This window comes from Perognathus longimembris, chromosome 6 (assembly GCF_023159225.1).
Source record: "Perognathus longimembris pacificus isolate PPM17 chromosome 6, ASM2315922v1, whole genome shotgun sequence".
Classification (NCBI taxonomy): domain Eukaryota; kingdom Metazoa; phylum Chordata; class Mammalia; order Rodentia; family Heteromyidae; genus Perognathus; species Perognathus longimembris.
The window spans coordinates 44,038,342-44,055,163 of record NC_063166.1 but is presented as its reverse complement, the minus strand read 5'-3'; the positions used below and the strand labels follow the sequence as shown (position 1 = coordinate 44,055,163).

Here is a 16,822-nt window from a genome sequence, read left to right as displayed (position 1 = left end):
GGATTTGTTGCCTGGGCTGGAATTGAACCATGATCCTCAGATTGTAGCCTCCTGAGAAGCTAGGATCATAGGCACGAGCCACCACCATCCAGCCTGGAAATGTACTTAATATTACAAAAGTTTCATATAGCATTCAATAATGTGTCAACATAATAGAAGCATTTTAACTCAATAGCTTGCAAAGATAATTTTTCTTAGAAATGAAGTAAGAGGTCTAACAGACTTCATTGGAATCTTTGTTAAATTCTGAATCATTAAAGTTACAAAGACATCAATTCATCTCTAAGGTATATAACATGATAAAGGATTAAAATAACCTGTAACAATGACTAACTCAGTCTCTTGAACTACTCAAACTTTATAAACTAGAGCCAAGTTTTAAAGGAAGGGATGCATTGTACAATTTCATAATTTTAAAAGATGCCATAATCGGCTTTTGGTTGATCACTTTACCTCAGTTGATGGTCCATCTCCTCATACTTTATCAATCTACCTGATTTTTAATTTTGAAGGCTGTGTTTGGAAGCACGTAAAAGACCTAGGGGTAAATCTATTCTGGGACTGGGAATAATATTAATCTTAATATCACTGTTGCAGTGCTAGGACTCAAATATAAACCCTCACACAGCCTAGGCAAGTACCACTTAGATTATGAGATGTGGGAGTATAGCTTTGTTAAGATTATAACAGCTCACGTTTTAAAAATTAGAACACTCACAAGTGCCTTCAGAGCTGAATCTTGTTTTGTGTTTTTGTGCTTTGAGATAAGTTCTTGCTATGCCTCAAACTCAAGATCCTCCTGTCAACACCTCCTAAGCAGCTAAGATTACAGGTGTCTGTAACCACACCCAGGACCTATGTATTATTTTAAGAATTTGAATATTCATTCCTGAAATAGTTAATATCCCCAAACAAATTCAACTGCATTTGAATTTCAGCAAATATTCTTGGATTCTAAATAAAAATTCCTCTCCTATTCCCTTTTTCCTTTTGGAAATCAAATCATTCTAAGGCCTTCATATGCTTACATCAGCAGCAAAAAAAGATTGGCTTCAATTAAAACAAACAAACAAAAATCAACACCTAAGTTCATCGTGCCATCGTTCTGCATGCATTCACAGAATACGCAATGCTTCAGGCACAGGACTGAACAAACACCGTGACAGCCAGTCCAAGTGTTTTTGTTTGAAGCCTTTCACAAAAGCTAGAGATGACCAAGGGCCACATCCACCCGGGCAGGAGCTGGGCAGTGCTCTTTCTCTTCCACACAATTGACAAGTCCTTCTAGGCAACGTTCTGCTCAGATGTGCTCCTCCATGCAGGCAGGCCTGGTGGGCGGAGGTGCGGTCGGCTGTCACGGGAATGGGGGGGTGCCCACTGCAGGCTGAAGGGCCCATGCTCACGGAGTGTGCAGGGCACTCTTACTAAACAAGCACACTGGCAAGGAAGCTGCGGGTGTGGGAGTTTGGGAGCTGTTCTGCATGTCTGTTGTCTACAAGGCGTCACGGAGGTCGTGATCCACGGTGGACTGGGTGTAGGAGGAGCTGGGGATGTCTGCAGAATACATCTGGAGGAGAGCACAGGGTGGGCAGAGCGCGAAGGGGCCCCTGCAGGTTTTAAAGAGCTGGACAATATACTTGCGGAACTTCTCCCCTAGGAAAAAGTAGATGACTGGATTGAGGCAGCAGTGGACGAAAGCCAGGCTTTCTGTGGCCTGGACAGCGTAGTCCAGGTACCGCTCAAAGGTGCAGTGCTGGAGAACTTCTAGCTCGACCAACGTACCCAGGAAGAGCACCACATTGTACGGTGTCCAGAAGCCAAGGAAGAGGATGACCACGGCGAAGATCATCTTCACCGCCTTGTTCTTCTTCTCGTTTTTACAGTGCTGCAAGGTCCGAATGATCATAGAGTAGCAAAACAGCATGACCCCCGAGGGGATCAGCAGCCCTAGAACATTGATTTCCAGGGAGCTCAGAACCTTCCACATCGTGGAGTTGCCAGGGTACCTGGTTTTGCAATAGGTACGGTTGTGATCCGTGTAACAAGTGCTGAACAGCAGGCCGGGAAGTGAGGCGAACACAGCCACAGACCAGGTCACCACACTAGTGACGACCCCATAGGTCAGGGTTCGTGCTCTCAAGGAAAACACGGCGTGCACGATCGCCAGGTACCTGTCGATGCTCATGAGCATGATGAAGAATATGCCACTGTAAAAACCCACCAAGTAGATCCAGGAAATCATCTTGCACAGACCGAGTCCAAACACCCACTGATCAGCAGCGTAATAACCCCAGAAAGGGAGGGAGAACACAAAGAGCAGATCCGAGATGGCAAGGTTGAGCAGGTACACGTCTGTCATGGACTTGAGCCTCTTGTACTTGAACAGGACCAGCACCACCACCGAGTTTCCAAAAAGACCGAACAGAAAGACCAAAGAGTAAAGAGGGGGCAAGAAGAGTTCCCCAAAGGCCTTGATGCCTTCCTTCATGCAAGGCTTGGGGATGTTCGCATCCAGGTAGTAACTACTGTACATGCTGTCATCCATGGTGGTGTCTGCCACATTTGTGGGGTTCATTTTATAAATCTACAGGCTCCTGGAAGTCTGGTCCAACCAGAGGACACTGATGAGAGGAAGAGCAGATCAGATTTCTATAAGAACAAGGAAGCAAGACTGCTAAATGCTGGACACAGCTTGCCCCCCATCAGCACACACCCTTCCTAACGAGGGGTCCAATGCTTGCTTCCTGCTGCAGCTGCCCTGGGGAATAATCCCGCCTTGGAGCCAGGCAGATGGGATTCACTTCGCATTTGTAACTAGGTGAGAGAAGTGAAATTTCCCTTTCAAGTGGCACATGTTAAGGTTGTGCCCCCTAGAGCTGGATTCCCTTTTAAGAATGACCAGATCCACTGCTCTTCCCAATAGGATATGTCTGCATCCTGGCCCTTCATGTACATAAGAAGAAAAAAATGTATGCCTAGAGCTCAGTGGTAGAGCTCTTGTCTAGACACGCATGTCCCTGGGCTCAAATAATGTGCTTTCTCAGCACCGCCCAAATAATAATAATAATAATAAATCTTTTTCTCCAGATTTTAACTCCACATTTTGAGTAACTTTAGGTTATCTTTTTTTTTTCTTTGCCAGTCCTGCGGCCTGGACTCAGGGCCTGAGCACTGTCCCTGGCTTCTTTTTGCTCAAAGCTAGTACTCTACCACTTGAGCCACAGCTCCACTCCCAGCCTTTTCTGTCTATGTGGTGCTGAGGAATCGAACCCAGGGCTTTATGCAAGGTGAGCATTCTACTGCTAAGCCATATTCCCAGCCCCTCTTTTTTTTTTTTTTAGTGCTGATCTTGGGGTTGGAACTCAGGGCCTTGGGCGCTGTTCCTGAGCTTTTTCTTTGCTCAAAACTAGCACTCTATCATTTGAACTGAAGCTCCACTTCCAGCTTTTTCATGGTTTATTGGAGAAAAGATTCTCATAGATAGCCAGGTGCCAGTGGCTCAGGCCTGTAATGCTAGCTACTCAGGAGGTTGAGATCTAAGGATCACGGTTCAAAGCCAGCCCAGGCAGAAAAGTCTGTTCAACTCTTATCTCTAATAAACTATTCAGAAAAAGCCAGAAGTGGCGCTGTGGCTCAAGTGACAGAGTGCAAGCCTTGGGCACAAAAGAGGCTCAGGGACTGTGCCCAGGCCCTGAGTCCAAGCCTCAGGACCAGGAAAAAACAAAAAACAACAACAACAAAAAAACCAGTCTCACAGACTTTCCTTCCCAGGCTGGCTTTGAACTATGATCCTCAGATCACAGCCTCCTGAGGATTGTAGGTGTGAGCTATTGGTATGCAGCTTGCTTTAGGTAATCTTGTTCTTTAAGAAGGAAGCTAGGTTAGTAGTCACTTGCCCCTACACAGAAAGAAACCCCTCTTGCATGCTTTGTACTGTATAGATCTTAAAAAGCAGGCTTCTCAGTGTTGTGCATTATAATCCCATCCCAACAAAATTTTTACACTGTCACCTAAGCATAACGGACTGGTGGCAAACATGATCTGATATTCAGTGACCTCCACAGCTGTCTCTTTGAGGCTCAAGTCCCAGGAATGTGCTGATAAACCAGGTCTGAGAAGAAGTGGCAAAAAGCTCTGACTTACAGCAGTTGCTGGCCAATTCCAAGCTGCCAACTACACTACAAACCTGCTCAGCATGTTAACAGTCTGCTTTTGGGAGCTGGTGCAAGGTAGCTCCTACATGCCCCACTGACGTTCTGGAGCATCTGTCAGGTGAGAACGTGCAGAGACTTCTGTGCATGGCCAGCCACCTATTCCTGGGCCAATTTAATGCAGCAAATGTGTTCATAAAGCTTGTCAGGAGGGGGCTGGGAGTATGAACTAGTGGCAAGAGTGCTTGCCTCGTATACATGAAGCCCTGGGTTCAATTCATATATAGAAAACAGCCAGAAGTGGCACTGAGGCTCAAGTGGCAGAGTGCTAGCCTTGAGCAAAAAGCCAAGGGACAGTGATCAGGCCCTGAGTCCAAGCCCCAGGACTGGCAAAAGTAAATAAAAAAGCTTGCCAGGAGGCAGTAAATACTGTTGGATAATTTGAGGGAATTTTTGTTCTAATCAAAACTACATATAAAACCAATCCATGTACTGAATTGTTGAGTGCGAATTAATCTGACAGTCTAGACAGATAGAAAGGCACACCGAAGCCAGAAAGAACACCTCTGCCTCCGCACCCACCTTGGTTTCCTGTCTAAACTAGAGAATCGCATGCTCCACTGAGGAGCAGAGCAATTCATGAAGGGGTGTCTCAGGATCACCCTTATTAAACACTTGTCACTTTGCTCAATAATTCATACTAATCCCATAGGTCCCCACCACCGCCCACCTGCATTGCAGCCTTCCCACCATGAAGCCAAACACCCAGACCCTGTGCCTCCAAAGGGAGGTCTGGAATTTATCTTAGAATTGCATGTGAAAGGCCTGCTGCATCACAAGGTCTCCAAAGACATTTGTTACATTAGGACATATTTTGCTCTTTTTCCATTTTACCAGTGAAAAGGGAAAAGGCTGGGGATGTAGGAGAGTCTCAAGAGCAAGCAAGGAGAGGTGGTTCTAGGTCATCATTCTGCAGGTCTTACATGTGTAATGCTTCTTAGTCTGGGATCTTGACAGAAGCAAGGAGCAGGACAGTGTGTGTTTGTGATGGATCATCGTTTATCTGGGACATGTGCCCAGAGTAAGAGCCCTCTATCTGAATGCCAGTAGATGAGGGGTGGAAAAGTGTGGAGACAATATATATAGCAGGACAAAGCGGCCTGAATGCCGAAGCCGGGTGAGTGCTGGCCAGTCTATGCTGCCTCCAGGCCACGTGTCTGGAGAACACTGGGTGGCCAGAAGCCCTGGGAACACCCCCACCCCACTCACCCCACTCACCTTGCGTTTCTGGAAGTGGCTCTGAGGAAGGTCTGTGAGGCAGTGCCAGGCTTGCTCAAGCAGCACAGGTGCCTCTGAAAGGCGTGTGGCTTCCTGTCAGACCCATCTGCCCTGAGTTCAAATGGGGCTTTTTAGAGAGGGAGGAAACAGAAAATGAGATGAGTGACTCATTTTCCAAAATTCAAAGATAGGAAGGTTTGGCTTCTGTTAGATTGAAAAATAAAGTTGTTTTTAAAGAAGGAGCTTTTTAAAAATGTGCTTGTTGTGGGAGGAGGCATAGAGGCAGATCACATGCCTAGCATGAGCAAGAGCCTGGATTCATTTCCTTTTCATGGAAATCCAGTATGAGCACTTGAGATACAGTGTTCTCCAGGCAATCAGGATCTTTAGACTGCAGTTCACTAACACTAGAGAAAGGCCAGTCTTGTTTGCCTATCTGGACTCTACAGCATGCCCATCGGCGCAGGGCCTCATCTCCCTCACAGCCTCCAGCAGCACAAGTGCAATAAACCACCACCCATTACAAAAATAAAAGGAAGCCAGGTGCTGGCGGCACAAACCTGTAATCCCAGCTACTCAGGTGGCTGAGACCTGAGGAATGCAGTTCAAAGTCCATGAGACACTTATCTCCAGTTAATCACCAGAAAACCGGAAGCTCTGGTTCAAAGTGGTAAAGGTAAAGCACTAGCCTTGAACAAAAGACACTCAGGGACAGTGTTCAAGCCCCATGACCCACAAAATATTACTAATACTACTAAAAGGATAGCCAAGTGTAGAGAAGTGGAAAGTTTGTGCACATGTGTCTCCATTAACCAAATTCTTGGATTTAATAATAAATCTGTCCTCAATGACACATAAGACGACAATGTCTCTGTGTTGCCCTTAATGCTTGAAAACCATGCATGCAGATTCACTAGTTATGATGAAATGCACTAACATTTGCAAAGTATAAAGCACAGTGCCCAACATGGATGTATGTGTATACAGGGATGGGTTGCCAGCATAAATATTGCATATACATGTATTCGTGCTCAACAATGGCACCAGCTGAAAATTAGCATAAATCAAATGCACAGGAGCAAATACCTTCCTCTCTTGAAATAGTGGAGCCTGCCTGGCATGTTGCCTGCAGCCATTACTAGGAACCCAGAAATTACCAGGGTGAACCATGCATCACCATTCAGGTTTCCAAGCTGCAGGGAGTGCTGCCCTGGACAAAGTCAGTCTTCAAGTTGGGTGAGTAAGAGCACTGCTGTGGTGGAAAAACAGTAAATTACCCTTCAGGAAGGTTGAAAAACATTAAAAAATGGGTCCTCGCCCCCTACTCACAAAAGACCAATTTTTTAGTAACATCATTTCTTACACGGCTTAATAGAAACCCAGAGAGGGAAGATGCCTAAAGGCATGGAAGCCAATTAGAGGCCAACCCCCACACTCCTGATGTTTATCATCACCAGGTGCCATGAGGCTGAATTTCTCATATAAAGCAGAGAGGAGCAGACAGACAAATCTTGCCGCATATGCAGGACGCAGCACAGGGTCAGGCGGTCAACATGAGACTACAGCGACCCCTGGTGGGCCCAACATGGTTGCAACAACAAAGACCAAGTCCCAGTGTCTGTGGGAACTGGACACTATCAAGGCCTTCATGGGGAGTTGCAGCACAGCAGCAGCAGATAAGAGGACAGGCTTTAGTGTTAAAATGATACTGTGAAAGGAGACACTCAGGGTTTCAACAATGGACTGTATGGACAGTCTATGAAGTCCATGCAAGTGAAGGGAATTAGGCTTCAGAGCTTTCCAGTGATTGGCTCATTTGAAAATTGTTTTGAATTCAGAGCACGGGGCGGTCCTAGCTGTCTCGAACTTGGCCTTTGAGGGTCCCAGAGTATGATAACTGATTAGGAGAGGGATTTGAAAATGAACTATACAACTTGTGGGTGGGGATGGGAGGGAAACACTGGGAGAGTGAAGGAAGGGGTGACATTATCCAAAAAGAATGTTATTACCTGACATGAAACTGTAATCTCTCTCTGTACAATACCTTTATAACAACTTAAAAATAAAAAATAAATAAAAAGGGGAGGGGTTAGGAATGTGGCATTGTGGTAGAGTGCTTGCCTAGCATGCATCAAGCCCTGGGTTCGATTCCTCAGTATCACATACACAGAAAAAGCTGGAAGTGGCTCTGTGACTCCAGTGGTAGTACTAGCCTTGAGCAAAAGAGCTCAGGGACAGCAGCATGCAGGCCTGGAGTTCAAGCCCCACAATCAACAACAACAAAAAAGTGGGGGGTGGGGGGGTGGAAGGGGAGAGAAAACCTATCAGAAAGTAATAGTGAGGCCCTAAAGCGCAGGACCCAGGATTAGACAAAGAAAACTCAGCCGACCTGGAGGAAATTCTGGGCCAAGGACTCAGTATAACTTCCTCCTCAGTGTCTTCCAAATGTCCATGCCTCCCATCTTTAGTAGCTATGCTTTTCTATCTCCCTTCTGTATCCCCTCACCTTCTCGAAGCCCTGCCATTTCCTGGCACTGCATACTCAGACTTTACCTTCCAGACTGTAACCAATCAGCACCGGGGCTGAGGACTCGGGTGTGCTTGAGGTCAGGATGGGATGAAGGAGGCAACAGACATGGTCGTTGCAGTGGCTTGCTCACACTATGACTCATGAGAATTGCCAAAGAAAAGTGATAACTTAATGTGAAGTTTACTGTAACTCAAAATTCCTCTCACTATTGATTGTAATCAAAAGTGGAATAAAATGACTTTGGTTTATTCTGAAAGCATTCATCACATAGTAAAACAAAATGTCACAACTATCTTTTCAAACAGTGATATAACTAGGTGCAGATAGGTTTTTTTTTTGTTTTTTTGTGTCAGTCTTGGGACTTAAATTCATGGCCAGGGTGAACTTTCTGGCTCAAGGTTAGCATTTTGCCACTTAAATCACGGCTCTACTTCCAGCTTTTGGGTGGTTAATTGGGAATAAGAATCTCATGGACCTTCCACCTCCAGCTGGCTTTGAACCTTGATCATAGGATCATAGGTGGGGGCCATCAGTGCCCAGCCATACATATGTTTTTGAAGGAAAAAAAGTGACTTCTGTGAGCAGTATTTATGACATATTCTAAGCTGATGATGTAACAAAATGCACCCATGCTACAACAGTTTGTCCTGATCACTAAACTCTCCTCGTGCAGATGGGCTGATTCTCATTTATAAGGCAGACCCAGCTAGCTAATGATTCCAACGTGTATTCCCTGGGTCTCTTGGTTTACAAAAAGGAAAAAGATGGGAATAATTACTGACTACCAAAAAGTTTTTTCTTGGATATGTCATTGAGAAGTGGAATCAATCTGGTCAAGTTTCAGTCTAGCTGAATTATGAAATTGAAAAAAGAGGTCTACGGCCATACCACCCTGAACGCGCCCAATCTCGTCTGAAATTGAGGAAAGGGGGAAATTGTCAGCATCCCATTATACAATATCAAAATCTCACTGTATAATTTTGTTATTGCTGTGACAAATTACCACAAATTCACTGGTTTCAAACACATGAAAACTATCTTTTTATGATTCTGGCAGTCAGAAATTCAAAGTGTCAGGGGCTGGTTCTTTCTATAATTTCTAGGAAAGAATTTTCCAGCATTTTGAGGCTGACTACATTCTACATATATAGCTCAGGGAAGCTTCCTTTATTTTCAGGGCCAAGAAACAATGCAGTATTTCTCTTATCTGACTTCCTGGCTTCCTGTTTTGTTTTGTGCCAATAATGAAGCTTAAATGCAAGACCTGGGCACTATCCTCTATCTTTTTCTTTCAAGGTTGGCATTCTACCACTTGAGCCACAGCTTTGCATCTCTATTTTTTGGGTGGTATTGGGGTTTGAACTCAAAGCCTTGCACTTGAAAGACATTTTGCCACTTGAGCCACTATTTGCTTTACAGTTTTTGTTTTACCCCTCCAGATAAGGTCTCAATTTTTGCCTAGGCAGCCTAGGATTTTGATCCTATGCATTCATGCGCAGCTTGTTCATTGGGTCTTGCAAACATTTTGCACATGCTAGCCTTAAATTCTGATCCTCCTGGGGGCTGGGAATATGGCCTAGTGGTAAAGTGCTCGTCTTGCATACATAAAGCCCTGGGTTCAATTCCTCAGCACCACATATATAGAAAAAGCAGGAAGTGGTGCTGTGGCTCAAGTGGCAGAGTGCTAGCCTTGAGCAAAAAGAAGCCAGAGACAGTGCTCAGGCCCTGAGTTCAAGCCTCAAGACTGGCAAAAAAAAATTTTTTTGACCCTCCTGATTATAAATAATCTCTCAGTAACTAAGACTACAGGCCCGAGTCATTGCATCCAGTCTTCCTGCTTTCTTTCAGTCTTTTTTTTTTTTTTTCCTGGTCCTGAGGCATGAACTTGCCACCTGGGTGCTGTCCCTGAGCTTCTTTTGCTCAAGGCTAGCAGCACTCTACCACTTGAGCCCCAGTTCCACTTCTGTTAATTGAGAGATAAAAATCTTGGACTTTGGGCTGGGAATATGGCCTAGTGGTAAAGTGCTCGCCTTGCATACATGAAGCCCTGGGTTCGATTCCTCAGCACCACATATATAGAAGTGGTGCTGTGGCTCAAGTGGTAGAGTGCTAGTCTTGAGCAAAAAAGAAGCCAGGGACTGTGCTCAGGCCCTGAGTTCAAGCCCCAGGACTGGCAACAAAAACAATACCAAACAAAAATCTTGGACTTTCCTGCCTAACCTGGCTTCAAACCTCAATCCTCAGGTCCCGCCCACCTGAGTAACTAGGATTACAGGCTTAAACCACCAGCACCAGGCCCATAATTTACCTTTTTAAAAATTAGCATACATTATATGTACAAGAGGAGCTAACATTTCCATATATGTAAGCAATTTTATTCTAATCATCATCGCCCCCTATCACTCTCTCCTATCCCACTCCCTCTTAAAAGAATTTGGGCTAGTTTCATCATCCTATTTGCATACAAACTACTTCAACCATGTTTATTCTTTTTTTTTAACGTTTATTCTTATTCACCCTCTTTATTAGCCCCTCCTCCTCCCATCCAAGCTGTTTTAGTTTCCTGTCATTTTTTTTACAACTGTGTATTGTACCAAGTGCTCTCACTATTTCAGACATGCACCATCTTATGTTTTGCTTGGAATAACCATATCTATTACTTTCTCCTTTCCTTTCCTCCCTTCTAGAGATCAATAGCCTGCCTTGAAGAATACAGCCTGGTATAATGGATACAAAACTGAAGTGATATTTGTTCCATGAAATTCTCTGGTATATTTTAAAATATTTTATAGACAGATATGTTATCTTTGAGCTTTAAGGGCAAATTTTGCCTTTATGGTGAAATCCAAATTGTAGGCAATGGTAAATGTAAACTGGAAAGTGCTGCGGTGCCTGCTGCCCCCTGCAGGCCAGATGTCATTTCTCTACTAGAGCAATTTTCAAGGCGAATCCCAGTGTGGGGCAGGGAGGCCTTGAGGTCATTTCCAGGGAACTAGTGCTATGAAAACTATCAAATTTAAGACCTCTTAGTTGAGGATTTCTGCTTCTTTATTAATCACCTTTAGCACTTAGAAAAATGATATATTTTGAAAGAGCTCTTACATAAATTATCTGAAATAAGACAAAGACTTCAGTAATAGGTAAAAGATAAAATAACAATGGCAAAGAAAATAGTTCACTAGGAAATAAAGGGAACAGGGTCGCTAAATCTCCCTGGGTAGTCTAGGCTACAATCTACCTGCTTCAGTCTCTCAAGTGCTGGGATTATATGCATATTCTACCTTGCCCAGCTGTCTTCTTAGTAAATAAATCTGTGATATTTTAAATCCCCCATCATTTTCACAAATATGAAGAGGCAATAATCACACTGATGACATACACTGAATCATAAAATTAGTAATATTACATTCCATTTGTTTTTAGAAAACAACGCAAATAACATATATATATATGTGTGACCGATGAATATTTATAGGTAGTAATGAAAGAATAACAAATACGATTACAAAAAAAAAAAGAGAGGGGCTGGGAATATGGCCTAGTGGCAAGAGTGCTTGCCTGGCATACATGAAGCCCTGGGTTCGATTCCTCAGCACCACATATATAGAAAAAGCCAGAAGTGGCGCTGTGGCTCAAGTGGCAGAGTGCTAGCCTTGGGCAAAAAGAAGCCAGGGACAGTGCTCAGGCCATGAGTCCAAGGTCCAGAACTGGCAAAAAAAATAAAAAAATAAATTAAAAGAGAGAGAGAGAGAGAGAGAGCAGTAGCTGGGTGCCAGTGGCCCACACCTCTAATCCTAGCTGTCTGAGATGTTGAGATCGGAAGAATTGCCATGTAAAGCCAGACTCAGCAACCACAGGAGACTCTTGTCCCCCAGTGCTAGCTGGGTATGGTGGTGTTGTCATCCTAACTCAGTTATGATATAAACCTTAAAACAGACAAATTAAAGCTGGATGCCAGTGGATCATGCCTGTAACCCTAGCTTCTCAGGAAGCCAAGATCTGAGGATTATGATTCAAAGCCAGCCTGGGCAGGAAAGTCTGTTATCTCCAATTAACCACTAAAAAAGCTGGCAGTGGCGCTATAGCTCAAGTGGTAGAGCATTATCCTTGAATATCAGTATCCAGGTGCTAAGTTCAAACCTCACGACATGCATTACACACAAAAAATAGGCAAACCGAAGGTCTAGGTAAGCAATAAGGCAGACTCTATCTCAAAATAACCAGGGAAAGAGAGGACTAGAAAAGTGGGTCAGCAGTAGAGCACCTACCTATCAAATGTGAGGCCCAGAGTTCAAACCCTTGCCATTAAAAAAAAAAAAAGTTTCCGTTGGGCTGGGAATATGGCTTAGCAGTAGAGTGCTTGCCTTGTATGCATGAAGCCTTGGATTTGATTCCTCAGCACCACATAAAAGGGAAAGGCCCGAACTGGTGCTGTGGCTCAAGTGGTAGAGTGCTAGCCTTGAACAAAAGAAGGTCAGGGACAGTGCTCAGGCCCAGTCCAAGCCCCAGGACTAGCAAAAAAAAAAACAACAAAAAAAGTTTCCATTTATATTCCAAAACAGCACTTTCCTATAGCTACATAAAGCTTCCTTCAACTATTCAGCTAAGTTTGCTGATTACTACCTACATCCTAGCAGCCTTCCGCTCATCTGTGATCTCCAGGGAGGATCAAGTGATTCCTGTGAGGACACCAGTGTCATGGTGGAATCATCTACAATAGAATGTACTATGTGGAATAGGATTTGAACAGAATTCTGTAGTAGGGGCTGGGAATATGGCCTAGTGGTAAAGTGCTCGTCTCATATACATGAAAGCCCTGGATTTGATTCCTCAGCACCACATATACAGAAAAAGCCAGAAGTTGCTCAAGTGTTAGCCTTGAGCAAAAAAAGAAGCCAGGGACAGTGCTCAGGCCCTGAGTTCAAGCCCCAGGACTGGCAACAAAAAAAAACAAAACAGAATTCTGTAGTAAAAGATAATTCTAATAAGTATAGCACTGAATAAGTGAGACTTGAAAGCAATTCTATTAAGAAAAATAAAAGGCTTTCAAAAAAAGGCTCTGGGAACAGTTGCTCTTTGCCAACTAATTTTGCTAAATGAGGAAGGCACAGGAAGGAATGCCTTTCAAGGCAGATCAAAGCAGATCCCAAGGAAATGGTGCAGGCAGAGGCAATGACTGGAGAAGGAGCGGCAACCTGCTTAGGCAAAACTTCATATTAGCAATAACTGAAACTTCATACAGACTGAAGTCATCACAGACAGCAACACAAGAAGATATTCCTTAAGACAAGCCAGGAGAACATTCCTTAAGACAAGCTCATAGGTCCTCTGACTGACGACTGGCTCTGCTGTATCAAAAACACAGTAACATGTGCCTTGGGAATATTCTGGCATGTCAACTCCAATGTCCTTGTTGATGAATTCTTTCTGCCCCAAAGGCCAGTCTTCCCCTCCCTCCAAGCTTAGCAGGCTGGCTTGGCCAGTCATCTGAACTCCTTTCTTCGGGCAGACTCTTGACCATTTTTCCTTGTGCTCAGGAGAGGAGAGGAGACACTAGTTCCATCTTCATTACATCCAAGGAACTAAACAGCTCAAGCTAGTTGGCACACAGTCTTCACACTCTGAGAAAAGACATGCTTTTTTTTTTCCTCCTCAGTCCTGGGGCTTGAACTCGGGGCCTGGGTGCTGTCCCCAATCTTTTTTGTGCTCAAGGCTAGCACTCTACCACTTGAGCCACAGCTTCACTGCTGGTTTTCAGGTGGTTAGAGGTAAGAGTCTCATGGACTTTTCTGCCGAGGCTGTCTTTGAACTGCAACCCACAGATCTCAGCCTCCTGAGTAGCTAGGATTACAGATGTGAGTTATCAGCACCTACTTATGCACATATTTCTAAGCCAAGTTCTCAAGCCTCAAGAGATCTCTCTGTGGAGGCCAGAGCATCCCCTTCTTACCAAACTCACCCAGACCCAGTGGTCATCTGGCAAGAAACAGTCCATATGCCATTGACATCTCCTTAGACAGGAGGGCCTCCCAGAGGAAGGGTTAAAAACATTAGATAGGAAGGGTGGCTCAAGGGGTAGAGTGTTAGCCTTGAGTACAAAAGGTCAGGGACAGCACTCACAAGCTGAGTTCAAGCTCCCAGGACTAGCAGAAAAAAACAAAACAAAAACATTAGATAAACAGTAGCCATTAACTCAGTCTAGTACCTTCTGTAGCAAGATCATACTAACAGAAATATTACCTAGTTTCATAATCATTTCAAAACATTTTAGGAACATTTGACTATAACATAATTGGCCAAGGTTAGCCTCGGTTACTAAAACCAAAGTTGATATCTTCTGGGTAGAATACCAGGACACTATTCTACCCAGGAAAACAAGCTGTGGACCACCTGTCCCAGCCCTCAGAGGGCCCAGGGAGCAGCAGAATGCGTGGAAGCACAGCCTCACCACAGCCATTAAGCTTCTGGCTGAGAATATGTCACCTCAGGATGCACAGTACAAGTATCAGGTCCCAAAATGACTTCAAAGCCTATATGTAAACTCATCCAGACCCTCGCTAGGAAAGGCTCCCTTCCAAACTGTTTCTTCTAGCAGGGCCTCTCTTCTTATGAAAAATAAAGAATACATATTCAGTCATATGACAGGCACTGATGGGTCATATCTATAATCCTGGCTACTCAAGAGGCAGAGATCTGAAAGACTGTGGTTCAAAGACAGCCTGGACAGAAAAGCCTCCATTTCCCAAACAACCTGCCAAATGCCACACTGAACGTGTGACTCAAGTCCTAAGAGTGCCAGCTAAGCAATCAAGATGAGCAAGTGCAAGGACCTTAGTTCAAACTCCAGTGCTGGGGGAAAATATTTACAAGTACACACAAGTGAGTCATAACTGCTGCATTTCAAAAACAAAAACAAAAGATAGCAGCCTATATGAAAGGTATATGTGAGGTGCTTATGATCACATCTATAATCCTAGCTACTCAGGAAGATGAATATCTTAGGATGTGAATAGCTAAGTTTGAAGACAGTCCAGGGAGAAAAATCTGTGAGATTCTTATCTCCAATTAACCACCAGAAAACTGGAAGTGGAGCTGTGGCTCAAAGTAGTAGAGCGCAAGCCTTGAGACCAAAAGCTCAGAGACCATGCCCAGGCCCTGAGTTCAAGTGCCATGGCCAAAAAACAAAAAAACAAAAAACCCCGGGGCTGGGGATATAGCCTAGTGGCAAGAGTGCCTGCCTCGGATACACGAGGCCCTAGGTTCGATTCCCCAGCACCACATATACAGAAAACGGCTAGAAGCGGCGCTGTGGCTCAAGTGGCAGAGTGCTAGCCTTGAGCGGGAAGAAGCCAGGGACAGTGCTCAGGCCCTGAGTCCAAGGCCCAGGACTGGCCAAAAAAAAAAAAAACAAAAAAAAAAAAAACCCAAATACACAACAAAAAAAAATTAACCTTATTGGCAGGGAAGGGAAAAATAAAACAAATACTGACATAGTTTATTTAAATTGTTGGGAAGAGACTTTAGCAAAATCAACAATACTGATCCTTTCCCTTTTCTAAGTAACTGGAAAAGTCATGATCATAAAGCTTTACACAACTCACACACTCATCTCTCTCCTTCTGATGTAAAGAATTAAAATGGACTGGGAATGCGGTTTAGTGGTAGAGTGCATGAAGCCCTGGGTTTGATTTCTCAGTACTACATATACAGAAAAAGCAAGAAAGTGGTGCTGTGTGCTCAAAAGCAGCTCAGGGAGAGCACCCAGGCCCCGAGTTCCAGCCCAATGGCCCACTAAATACATACATACATAGAGGGTAAGATCTGAGGATCATAGTTCTAAGCTATAGTCCAGGCAGGCAACCTGCCAGATGATTATTTCCAATTAACCAGCAAAAAAAAAGCCTCAAGTGGACCTGTGGCTCAAGTGGTAGAGCACTGGACAGCATGTAGGCCCCGAGTTCAAGCCCCAGTACTGGTATACATACATCCATATAAAGCAAAACAACTAAACATTACCTCTTCTGGAAGTCAGAAAATATACCCGGGAGGGGCTAGTGGACCTCCAAATCCCCAAGTTCAAACCTAAGAAGCAAGCTGGGAATATTGCCTAGTGGTAAAATGCTCACCTTGTATGCATGAAGCCCTAGGTTCAATTCCTCAGCACCATACATATAGAAAACGCCACAGTGGTGCTGTGGCTCAAGTGGTAGAGTGCTAGCCTTGAGCAAAAAGCCAGGGACAGTGCTTAGGTCCTGAGTTCAAGCCCCAGGACTGGCAAAACAAAACAAAACAACCTTAGAAGCACCCCCCCCCCAAAAAAAAAGATTAGTTAAAATTATCTATGAGAAAGTATCAGTTTAGTTTCATCCATATATATATATATATATGCATATATATATACACATTTAATTCTCTTACTAAGGGTTGGAAGTGTGGCTTAATTTTTGTAAGTGTGTCTATAGGATGTTTACAGATTTTTGTCAGTGTGGGGCTTGAACATGGGCACAAAGCAATGTCCCTGAGCTCTTTGGCTAAAGGCTAGCACTCTACCACTTTGAGCCATGGTTCCACTTCCAGTTTCCCTGTGATTAATCAGAGATGAGTCCATGGGCTTTTCTGCCTGGGCTGGCATTGAACTGTGATCCTCAGATCCCAGCCTACTGAATAGCTAGGAAGCATCAGCCCCTGGCTGTAGTTGGGAGTTTTGTGCCAGTCCTGGGGCATAGGCATGGCATGGGCACTGTCCCTGAGCTCTTTTGCTCAAAGTTGGCACTCTACCATGTAAGCCTCAACTTCACTTCCAGCGTTTTGTTGTTGTTTTGTTTTGTTTTGGGCTTGATCTCAGGGCCTGGACACTGTCGAG

The 16,822-nt window shown here is 44.3% G+C and overlaps 1 protein-coding gene across 2 annotated transcripts; it reads right to left on the bottom strand.

The window, feature by feature from the left end:
* Positions 1–1,331: 1,331 nt before the first annotated feature.
* Ccr4 (C-C motif chemokine receptor 4) lies at positions 1,332–5,709 on the bottom strand. Of its 2 annotated transcripts, none has more exons than XM_048347401.1 (2): positions 5,430–5,709; positions 1,332–2,649 (listed from the first exon to the last, which is right to left on the bottom strand). In XM_048347401.1, the coding sequence occupies exon 2, from the start codon at positions 2,573–2,575 to the stop codon at positions 1,493–1,495; it is 1,083 nt and encodes a 360-aa protein (XP_048203358.1). In that variant the 5' UTR covers positions 2,576–2,649; positions 5,430–5,709; the 3' UTR covers positions 1,332–1,492. The 2 variants fall into 2 exon arrangements, with proteins under 2 accessions (XP_048203358.1, XP_048203359.1); XM_048347402.1 differs by having other exon boundaries at positions 1,332–2,621.
* Between the last annotated feature and the right edge of the window lie 11,113 nt (positions 5,710–16,822).